Genomic DNA, 12,647 nt, shown 5'->3' with positions numbered 1-12,647 from the left:
CACACTGCAGCCTCGACTCCACCGATCTGTCACTATGAGACCAGAGGCCTGTACACTCTGCAGCCTCCCCTCCACCCCTCTGTCACTATGAGACCAGAGGCCTGTACACACTGCAGCCTCCCCTCCACCCCTCTGTCACTATGAGACCAGAGGTCTGTACACACTGCAGCCTCCCCTCCACCCCTCTGTCACTATGAGACCAGAGGCCTGTACACACTGCAGCCTCCCCTCCACCCCTCTGTCACTATGAGACCAGAGGCCTGTACACACTGCAGCCTCTGTAGAGAGGTGTTACATGCTCTGCCTCCCTCTTCCACGCAGACAATTTGTAGAGCGGTAGTCTCAGCCAGCTGTATGACAGTCTATGTCTGTCTGGGCTGGGGACGAGTGAAATCATCTGACGACTACTCCTCCTCCCCAAAACTTCATTTGTAAATAGGGAGGTGCGGGAACAAAAAGTGAGAGTGAGAGGGGGGTGACCTGGGGAGCTCTGAGGTATCGGAACACACAATATATATTTTTGTAACCTTTATTATAAAGCATTGAATGCATATCATGGTATTGCATCTTCGTCGTGGCATAGAGCAGTATAGTAGATGCACGTACAGAAGTTTCAAACAGGGAAAATGTTGAGTAGCCTCGGGTCCGGGAAAAATATGGCCTTTTATAAACATATTTCATGCAATTCTATGTAATTCTACATAACTGGAGACTGTCAGAATCTTTTTTAATATCGCACAAATGATCGAAATGACAGGCTGTATTGACACTGACTAACTGACAATCTGATAGCAATAAAAATCAAGAGCTCAGGTCTGTGGAGACACATATTGTCCAATATGAGGAGGAAATTATAGTCCTAAAAATTCTTTACAGTTTCACTGACTCACCCAGTGATGTGCAGATCACTCACTGGTGATGGCCGATGCACTGGTGCAAAAAGCCAAGTCTCTCTTGTTTTACTTGGACAGATTAGAGTCTTCTCTTTTTAGCAGGAGCCATTTGCATTCCAACCTGTGTTGTTGAGGAAGGCTTGTTTTGTCTGCATGCTGTTTATTCACTTAGATCTGCAGCGTCTTCCCAACTCTACGTTATGCTTTGTTATTGGGCTACACACAATCCACAGCTAGACAATAAAAAAAAAAAAAGCTTTTCCTCCTCTCTGGCTAAATTATAGGCCTTCTAATGGTGTAGTAGGCAGCTGAATTAACGAAGAGGGAACTCAAATGAACTTTGAGCGGTTTTATTCAAATTTTTACATTGCAAAAAAAATAAAAATAAATCATGCCACAAGAAGTACAGTCCAAAACGGAGAGGTGCCACACTGCTCCTCCCCCCTCTACTCCTTCCGCTCATCTCCTCTGTCTTGTTTAGTCTTAACTGGCCAGTGTATATTAATCAAGAAAGGAAAACTAAAAGACCTCTTCATAACGTTAGCCTTCATACTGCTAAGGAGAGAGACGACTGCTCAAAGATAAAAAGTGCTAAAGCAAAAATGAGAAGATGGAGAAAGAGGAGAGAAGAGGAGGCCATCTACCTTCTATGGTTCCCCACTTTGTCTTTCTTCCCAGAAGCCTCCTGCCGTTGACCTGGTACTCCTGGTCGCTGCCCACCACAGCAAACGGGATCATCTCCTACAGGACAGAAAGAACAGAGACAGACAGGAGGAACAAAGAGAAATACCATGAAGAGTCAAATAAACTGACATTTGATATATATTGCAGCAGAGGGACCTAACTGTAATTAAACCAGGTTATCAACATGGATCAACAGGGACCCCACTGTAATTTAACCAGGTTATCAACATGGATCAACATGGACCTAACTGTAATTAAACCAGGTTATCAACATGGATCAACATGGACCCAACTGTAATTAAACCAGGTTATCAACATGGATCTAAGTGTAATTTAACCAGGTTATCAACATGGATCAACATGGACCCTACTGTAATTTAAACAGGTTATCAACATGGATCAAGAGGGACCTAAGTGTAATTTAACCAGGTTATCAACATGGATCAACATGGACCCTACTGTAATTTAACCAGGTTATCAACATGGATCAACATGGACCCAACTGTAATTTAACCAGGTTATCAACATGGATCAACATGGACCCAACTGTAATTAAACCAGGTTATCAACATGGATCTAAGTGTAATTTAACCAGGTTATCAACATGGATCAACATGGACCCTACTGTAATTAAACCAGGTTATCAACATGGACCATACTGTAATTTAACCAGGTTATCAACATGGATCAAGAGGGACCTAAGTGTAATTTAACCAGGTTATCAACATGGATCAACATGGACCCAACTGTAATTTAACCAGGTTATCAACATGGATCAACATGGACCCAACTGTAATTTAACCAAGTTATCAACATGGATCAACATGGACCCAACTGTAATTTAACCAAGTTATCAACATGGATCAACATGGACCCAACTGTAATTTAACCAGGTTATCAACATGGATCAAGAGGAACCTAAGTGTAATTTAACCAAGTTATCAACATGGATCAAGAGGGACCTAAGTGTAATTTAACCAGGTTATAAACATGGATCAACAGGGACCCAACTGTAATTTAACCAGGTTATCAACATGGATCAACATGAACTCAACTGTAATTTAACCAGGTTATCAACATGGATCAACAGGGACCTACTGTAACAGGGACGTAGCACAGGTGAGTGGAGCTATAAGCGGTAATGTGAGGGCTTATGGCTAGGGGCAAGTGGGTAAAGCTGTGGACAGATGTGTCAACTCAAATCACCCTGATCTTGTCATTAATCATCCGGTCCTCCGCGTCCTCGTCAAACTCCTTCTGGGGGTACACGTCGATCCCATTGGCCCGTAGCTCTTCCCTGATCTGGGGACACAAAAACAGTTCTGGGTGAGAGGTGAGTGTGAGACTGGCCCGGTAATGCTAACACAGCCTCCCCACACAGAGAGCTTCCTTCTGGAGCTGAAGGAGCAGGGTTAGGGGGAGTGACCTCCATGAAGAGGGGAGAGGTTAGGGTAGCTCTGTGACTAGGGTGTTTCTCATCCTCTACCGTGGAAAAGCCCCAGTCCATGGGATGTTGCTTGCTTGTCCCTGAGCTGGTTAACTGACTCTCATTTAGTCAGTTCTACAGTGATAGTTTTATTGTAAGCGGCCTTACAATAAAACACCTAGCCTGCTGGTCCCTGCTATAAAAAAGGTTGAGAAACACGACAAATGCATTACACACCCTTGCAGAGACTTGAATACATGAATTAAAAAGGTTATGGGAACACACAAGCAAAAGCCTAACAACCGCAATTAGCCAGACATGTCTGACAAATCCTTTGGATACATAACAGTATTTTGTGAGAAATCGAGACCATCTGCACACTGCGTTACCCACAGATTTAGGTGGTGTTAACGTAAATCCCTTCACTAATCTCCTCCAAAATGTTCTGTTGAAACCAACGGCCCATCACTGTCAGTGTACACGTTTACAAACAGACAAGCAACCTCCCATTCCCCTACATCTACTACAACAACCTCTCATTCCCCTACATCTACATCTAATACAACAACCACCCATTCCCCTACATCTAATACAACAACCTCCCATTCCCCTACATCTACTACAACAACCTCCCATTCCCCTACATCTACATCTACTACAACAACCTCCCATTCCCCTACATCTACTACAACAACCTCCCATTCCCCTACATCTACATCTACTACAACAACCTCCCATTCCCCTACATCTACTACAACAACCTCCCATTCCCCTACATCTACATCTACTACAACAATCTCCCATCCCCCTACATCTACTACAACAACCTCCCATTCCCCTACATCTACTACAACAACCTCCCATTCCCCTACATCTACATCTACTACAACAATCTCCCATTCCCCTACATCTACTACAACAACCTCCCATTCCCCTACATCTACTACAACAACCTCCCATTCCCCTACATCTACTACAACAACCTCCCATTCCCCTACATCTACATCTACTACAACAACCTCCCATTCCCCTACATCTACTACAACAACCTCCCATTCCCCTACATCTACATCTACTACAACAATCTCCCATCCCCCTACATCTACTACAACAACCTCCCATTCCCCTACATCTACTACAACAACCTCCCATTCCCCTACATCTACATCTACTACAACAATCTCCCATTCCCCTACATCTACTACAACAACCTCCCATTCCCCTACATCTACTACAACAACCTCCCATTCCCCTACATCTACTACAACAACCTCCCATTCCCCTACATCTACTACAACAACCTCCCATTCCCCTACATCTACTACAACAACCTCCCATTCCCCTACATCTACTACAACAACCTCCCATTCCCCTACATCTACTACAACAACCTCCCATTCCCCTACATCTACTACAACAACCTCCCATTCCCCTACATCTACATCTACTACAACAATCTCCCATCCCCCTACATCTACTACAACAACCTCCCATTCCCCTACATCTACTACAACAATCTCCCATTCCCCTACATCTACTACAACAACCTCCCATTCCCCTACATCTACTACAACAACCTCCCATTCCCCTACATCTACTACAACAACCTCCCATTCCCCTACATCTACTACAACAACCTCCCATTCCCCTACATCTACATCTACTACAACAATCTCCCATCCCCCTACATCTACTACAACAACCTCCCATTCCCCTACATCTACATCTACTACAACAACCTCCCATTCCCCTACATCTACATCTACTACAACAACCTCCCATTCCCCTACATCTACTACAACAACCTCCCATTCCCCTACATCTACATCTACTACAACAATCTCCCATTCCCCTACATCTACTACAACAATCTCCCATTCCCCTACATCTACTACAACAACCTCCCATTCCCCTACATCTACTACAACAACCTCCCATTCCCCTACATCTACATCTACTACAACAACCTCCCATTCCCCTACATCTACATCTACTACAACAACCTCCCATTCCCCTACATCTACATCTACTACAGCAACCTCCCATTCCCCTACATCTACTACAACAACCTCCCATTCCCCTACATCTACATCTACTACAACAACCTCCCATTCCCCTACATCTACTACAACAACCTCCCATTCCCCTACATCTACTACAACAACCTCCCATTCCCCTACATCTACATCTACTACAACAACCTCCCATTCCCCTACATCTACATCTACTACAACAACCTCCCATTCCCCTACATCTACTACTATTACACCACCTCCCATTCCGCTGCTACTACTACTACTACTACTACTATTGTTGCAACTACTACTACTGCTGCTGCTGCTGCTGCTGCTGCTGCTGCTGCTGCATCTACTACTACTACTACTACTACTACTGCATCTACTACTACTACTACTACTACTACTGCATCTACTACTACTACTACTACTACTACTGCATCTACTACTACTACTACTGTATCTACTACTACTACTTCTTTCCCTCTTGGGGTCTGTGATCAAATATTGTTTTTATGTTTCAGATCCCCACCACATAGGAGGAAGTGATGTAATGGAGTCCACTGTGACCACATCAGCAGTCAGGGGAGAGGGGGAAGGAGACGGGAGAAGTTGGACAGAACTTACCTCTAGCCAATTCAAAATTGGGGGATTGGGAGAGAGAGAGAAAGGGAGAGAGAGAAAAGGAGAGAGAGACAGAAAAGGAGAGAGAGACAGAAAAGGAGAGAGAGACAGAAAAGGAGAGAGAGAGGACAGACTCCCACAGAACTCCTCTCCAATCCAGAGCCTGGCTTTATAGGTCCTGACCTCACAAGTACTCTATACACACAAAACATCCTCAGTGTTCTCTCATTGGACAGTGACCGAACGGGCGGCAGTGGCCAAACAACTTAAGAAACATGTCCTGTTGCTGCGGAGAACACAAAATATGCGAGAGAGAGAGACAGCATGCATCAGAAAAAGAGGAATTGGAGACAGATAAAGATGGAAGAAGAGAGAGCTCACCTTCTGTTTAAAGAAGTCCCTCTCCTCCAGGGTGAGTGTGTCTGCCTTGGCGATGACAGGAACAATATTGACCACCTTACTGAGACGCCTCATAAACTCCACATCCAGAGGTCGCAGACTGGTGCGAGGGAGAAGGGGGGGGGGGGGGGGTTGAGAGAGGGGCTTCATTTCACCTGTAGCTATAGCAGACATGGGTTCAAACACTATTCGAAATGTCTCAAATACTTTGAGTATTTGCTTTAGCCTACCTGAAGCGCCAGGGTTTTCACTTTTGGGACTTTTTTATTTGTTCAATTTCAACAGGCAAGCTCAATCAAGCCTGGCAAATGCACTATAAATTATTTCAAATAGTATTAGAACCCAGGTCTGTTTTATAGTTCTTGTTCAACATTTGACAGTCTTTATTTGGGTCAACAGTGTGATACATCCTAGAACCACCAGAGGGCGGTATCCTCCAAGAAAAATACCCTTAGCGCAGCTGTCTGAGGGCGACACAAGCAGACATACAGTACTGTAGATTCACATACTCTATGTACAAGCTAAACCTACTGTATATCTGAGACCCACATCAGTCAGTGCTTGTCTGTCACTGTCAATTAAACCACACTGAGCCTTGAACTGAGCTGAGCCTTATCCGCCATAGAGCAGTTGGTTGGAGAAACCCAGTCTTCCATAAGTGTGAAACTCATCCATCTGTGGTTTGTGCAGCTGACGCTGGCTCAGATCACTGCACTAAAAACAACTGGCCATTATTGATAAAGACGTTTGGGTCAGACAGATGAGAGCGCACGCACACACACACACACACACACACACACACACACACACACACACACACACACACACACACACACACACACACACACACACACACACACACACACACACACACACACACACACACACACACACACACACACACACACACACACACACACGACCTCTGTTCTCATATCGTTCCCATTAGAGTATTAAACATTACACTAGAACAGTTGTTGGGCAGGACATGTGACAGACATCCGCAACGCTGGAAGGCTGTTAAGGCTCTCGCTCTTGTACATCACAACCACAGAAATGAGGGCAAAGCCAGCAGTCCATCACAGCACTGGACCCCAGACCATTGCAACAAAGGGTAAAACCATCATGGGGTAGATGCAGAGGAGCAGACATAACACAGGAGGGAAATTCAAATAAAGGGTAATTGCTGTATACCATAGCAAAACTTTTTTTGGGGGGGGCTAGCTCTAAATGAATCTCAAATCAGGCCCAGATGTGTGAGCAGCAGAAACACCAGACACAGAAACTGGAGCAGGGAGGCAAACACAGGCGTTTGTTTCAAGTCCTGGCGAAAGAGAGCGAGAAATACATTTTTTCCAGTCATGGAAAACGGGTGTTATGGGACGTGTTGCAACTCGCTGCCTGTGAAACAGGAAATGGATGGGGGTCTGGAAGAGTAAGTGTTTCCACATCTGTCTGTCCCTCTGAGCTGCAGGAGCAGAGGAGGATCCACTACAGGTCAATCCAGAGCAGTGGTGAGGGGTAGTAGAACATGAGCTGTACGTTCAGACAGACAGTCCTAGACTAAAAAACATACTCAGAGAATCTCCATTCTGTCCAGGAATCTGGCCCATACATGGGCTGTATATTTTACACAGAAGGGCACAGTATGACGTTGGACATCATATCGGATATTTGAATGGCACAACACGGGGCATTAGATTGTTGTTTTAACTAATGTGTATCAGAAAGTCATGCCAAACTCACTGTGTCTCCTCTGTTTTCTGTACTGATGATTCAGGGCTATTTGAGTAGGACTCTCCCTATGACTCACTGTTTATCTAACATAAATCACTTCACTCCCTCTCTCACTTGATTTCTCTCTCTCTCCTTTTTAAATCTCCCAGTTGCATATTCTCTACTGTTCAGGGACAGCAGGGGGCAGCAGCACTGTTGCACTGACACTGTGCATGTGTGTGTATGACAGTTATTGTGATTGATTACATGGCCTTTTTGATCACTCAAAATGCATGTGAACTGTACAGGATGGTAAAAAGTGGAAATTCCAAAGAATGAAGTTTAGCTAATAATCAGCTTGACTATCTCCCAGCCAAATCTAAACACTCACCTGAAACATTCCACACATTCATACCCTTCACAAGGAAAGTGTGAATGTGTGTGTGTGTGTGTGTGTGTGTGTGTGTGTGTGTGTGTATGCATGCCTGCCTCACCAGTGTCCAGTAGGGGGTATGAAGTAAATACAGCAGTGAACCCGTGAGTCTGGAATCCTCTTCTTCCTGTTGATGTTGATCTCCTCCTGAAGGTACTGCTCATACTGGGCATTAATGAACTTCATGATGGGCTGCCAACTGTGCAGGGAGGGAGGGGAAGAAGACAGGAAGTGGAAGGAAGGGGAGAGGCGGATTAAAAGAGAAAGGGGGAGTTTTGGGGGATGGATAGGGGGAGACAAGGGAGAAAGACAGGAAGAGGGAGTTAGCAGGGGGAGAGAAAGAGGATCGATGAGGTCATACACAGTAATGTGTACACTAGTCATCTAGATGAGATGTATGAGGTAAGCATTTATATTAACGAGAGAGAGAGACAGTACCACTCAACAGTTTGGACACACTTATTCATTCAAGGGTTTTTCTTTATTTACTAATAATACATATGGGATCATGTCGTAAACAAAAACGTTTTAAACAAATCAAAATAGATTTTATATTTGAGATTCTTCAAAGTCGCCACCTTTTACCTTGATGCAGCTTTGCATTTTGTGAATTTTTTTGGTTACTACATGTGTGTTACTACATAGTTTTAATGTCTTCACTATTATTATACACCATTATTACTTACATACACCTTAGCCACATACATTTAACCTCAGTTTTTCACAATTCCTGACATTTAATCCTAGTAAAAATTCCCTCTCTTAGGTCAGTTAGGATCACCACTTTATTTTAAGAATGTGAAAAAAACTAGTTTTAATGAGTGCAACCTTGTGTATGTAAAGTTCCGACTTCAACTGTATATATCTATCTATGTGTGTGTACACACACACACACACACACACACACACACACACACACACACACACACAGGATAGATATATACAATTGAAGTCGGAAGATTACATACACTTAGGTTGGAGTCATTAAAACTGTTTTTTCAACCACTCCACACATTTCTTGTTAACAAACTATAATTTTGGCAAGTCAGTTAGGACATCTACTTTGTGCATGACAAGTAATTTTTCCAACAATTGTTTACAGACAGATTATTTCACTTATAATTGACTGTATCACAATTCCAGTGGATCATAAGTTTACATACACTAAGTTGACTGTGCCTTTAAACAGCTTGGAAAAAGCCAGAAAATGATGTCATGGCTTTAGAAGCTTCTGATAGGCTAATTGACGTCATTTGAGTCAATTGGAGGTGTACCTGTGGATGCATTTCAAGGCCTACCTTCAAACTCAGTGACTCTTTGCTTGACATCATGGGAAAATCAAAAGAAATCAGCCAAGACCTCCAAAACAATTTGTAGACCTCCACAAGCCTGGTTCATCCTTGGGGGCAATTTCCAAAAGCCTGAAGGTACCACGTTCATCTGTACAAACAATAGTAAGCAAGTATAAACACCATGGGACCACGTAGCCGTCATACCGCTCAGGAAGGAGACGCGTTCTGTCTCCTAGAGATGAACGTACTTTGGTGCGAAAAGTGCAAATCAATCCAAGAACAACAGCAAAGGACCTTGTGAAGATGCTGGAGGAAACAGGTACAAAAGTATCTATATCCACAGTATAGCGAGTCCTATATCGACATAACCTGAAAGTCCGCTCAGCAAGGAAGAAACCACTGCTCTAAAACCGCCATAAAAAGACAGACTACGGTTTGGAACCGCACATGGGGACAAAGATCGTACTTTTTGAAGAAATGTCCTCTGGTCTGATGAAACAAAAATAGAACTGTTTGGCCATAATGACCATCGTTATGTTTGGAGGAAAAAGGTGGAGGCTTGCAAGCCGAAGAACACCATCCCAACCGTGAAGCACGGGGGTGGCAGCATCATGTTGTGGGGTGCTTTGCTGCAGGAGAGACTGGTGCACTTCACAAAATAGATGGCATCAGAGGCAGGAAAATTATGTGGATATATTGAAGCAACATCTCAAGACATCAGTCAGGAGGTTAAAGCTTGGTCGCAAATGGGTCTTTCTAATGGACAATGACCCCAAGCATACTTCCAAAGTTGTGGCAAAATGGCTTAAGGACAACAATATCAAGGTATGTGAGTGGCCATCACAAAGCCCTGACCTCAATCCTATAGCAAATTTGTGGGCAGAACTGAAAAAGCGTGTGCGAGCAAGGAGGCCTACCGACCTGACTGAGTTACACCAGCTCTGTCAGGAGGAATGGGCCAAAATTCACCCAACTTATTGTGGGAAGCTTGTGGAAGGCTACCCAAAACGTTTGACCCAAGTTAAACAATTGAAAGGAAATGCTACCAAATACTAATTGAGTGTATGTAAACTTCTGACCCACTGCGAATGTGATGAAATACATAAAAGCTTAAATAAATCCTTCCCTCTACTATTATTCTGATATTTCACATTCTTTAAATAAAGTGATGATCCTAACTGACCTAAGACAGGGAATATTTACTTGGATTAAATGTCAGGAATTGTGAAACACCTTAGTCAAATACATTTAAACTCAGTTTATGTAAACTTCCGACTTCAACTGTAAATACACATTGATAGGATATATCTATGCACATACCAATATAAGCACATTATAAATATAACATTTCAGCTATGGATTGTAGTGTTACTGTACCAGTTCTCATTGTTGATCTGATCCCCGAAGCCGGGCGTGTCGATAACAGTTAGTTTCATCCTCACCCCCTTCTCCTCAATGTCTGAACAGAGACAGACACAATTAGATTGAATACAAGCACCTCAGAGGCCAAATGTACCTCAGACTGTAATCACAACACACTGAGTAGAGGGTGAGAAGATGGATACAGTGAAAGCTGCAGCTAGAGAGGTGCAGAAAAGAGTGAAATAAACAGTACGAGTGATCTCTTCCTCCTCTCACCGTGGCTGACAGACTTGATATGGATGGTCTTGGGGATCTTCTCCTGGGACGTGGCCTGCACCGACTTACGGCTCACCTTGGACTTGAACAGTGTGTTCATCAGAGTGGACTTCCCTAGGCCGCTCTGCCCTACACACACACACACACACACACACACACACACACACACACACACACACAACACACACACACACACACACACACACCTGAATGTCAAACACATTGGTAATGCAAATAAACACAATAAAGGCACAATTGAGGTTTTAGTCATCTAGCAGACCATCTTACTCAGAGTGACTTACAGTAATGACTTACAGTAATACAGTTTCATACTTTTGATTTGTACTGGTCCAGTGGGAATCAAGCCCACAACCCTGGAGCTGCAAGCACCATGATCTACCAACTGAGCTACACACAATAACGTAGAAACTCTACAATGAAGGTAAAACAGTAGCCCATGCCTTGATTTAAACCAATACCCTCTCATCTAGCGTGACTGTAGGGAATAGACTACTCTGACAATGGTGGACTTCCTCTCACCTTTCTCCAGCACATTCTTCAGTCACTCTTCCCACTAACAGGTTCATTCCAGTGGTGTAATGACTGACTAGCATGGCCTCATTATTTCACACTGAGACAAACAGAGTTTAACACCAGAGCTGTTCCAGCCGGTCACAGCCACTCAGGGGAGAAAGAGAGGCTATTTCACAAGATCTTGGCTGCAGTGGGGGAGAAGTTACAGGTGTCTGCAGTAAGGCCTCGCCGCACACACACACACGTTTCATCAGTGCCTTTTTCACCATTTTCTCTGTGGCTCTATGAGCCGCACGTACAGAATAATGACTCGGTCACTTGGCCAAGGCTCTCCCTCCCTCCCACTCTCCCTCCCATCCATTAAAGTTGGCCTAAACGAAATACATGTCCTTTCAGGGCTCAGACCTGCAGTCTAGGGAAGAGCTCTGCTGTCAATTAAACCACACTGAGCCTTGAACTGATCTGGGCCTTATCCGCCATAGAGCAGTTGGTTGGAGAAACCCAGTCTTCCATAAGTGTGAAACTCAACCATCTGTGGTTTGTGCAGCTGACGCTGGCTCAGATCACTGCACTATAAAACTGGCCATTGTCGACAAAGACCTTTGGGTTACACACGCACCATAAGTCTGACGCACACACACCTCCCCCTGTTCTCTTATCTCTCCCAATACAGCAGGGTTCCCTAACTGTAAACTATTTTTTATTATTGGACATAAAACAAAACACAGTCTTATGTCCAGCTCCAAGTGATATTTTTTGGGGGGGGGGGAATTCTGTTCCAAAGTATTCCCACGCATAATAGAGAGATGTATGTGATCGTATACAAATGTAAGCAAGGTTTGAAATGATTCACATTTAGTCTAATATTATATCACTTTGGGCTTCTTGCTGTCCATTTACAGTCTACAAAGGATTTATAATTATGTTCAGGCCCCATGACCATCCACTCAAGAAACAAAAGTCCTACGGCTGAATCTAGTTGATGACCCCTGC

General features: G+C 43.9%; 1 protein-coding gene across 8 annotated transcripts in view; it reads right to left on the bottom strand.

The window, feature by feature from the left end:
- Nucleotides 1–12,647, bottom strand: part of LOC129833807 (septin-9-like) — a 148,901-nt gene that overhangs the window by 5,017 nt on the left and 131,237 nt on the right. For all 8 annotated transcript variants that reach the window (XM_055898613.1, XM_055898614.1, XM_055898617.1 and 5 more), the window contains 6 exons: nucleotides 11,121–11,249; nucleotides 10,860–10,941; nucleotides 8,252–8,389; nucleotides 6,024–6,141; nucleotides 2,784–2,879; nucleotides 1,538–1,634 (listed from right to left, as the gene is read on the bottom strand). In XM_055898613.1, coding sequence (XP_055754588.1) covers nucleotides 1,538–1,634; nucleotides 2,784–2,879; nucleotides 6,024–6,141; nucleotides 8,252–8,389; nucleotides 10,860–10,941; nucleotides 11,121–11,249 — 660 coding nt within the window. The remainder of the gene's footprint in view (nucleotides 1–1,537; nucleotides 1,635–2,783; nucleotides 2,880–6,023; nucleotides 6,142–8,251; nucleotides 8,390–10,859; nucleotides 10,942–11,120; nucleotides 11,250–12,647) is intronic.

This window comes from Salvelinus fontinalis, chromosome 34 (genome assembly GCF_029448725.1).
Source record: "Salvelinus fontinalis isolate EN_2023a chromosome 34, ASM2944872v1, whole genome shotgun sequence".
Lineage (NCBI taxonomy): Eukaryota > Metazoa > Chordata > Actinopteri > Salmoniformes > Salmonidae > Salvelinus > Salvelinus fontinalis.
This window is presented reverse-complemented; position numbering and strand designations above follow the sequence as displayed.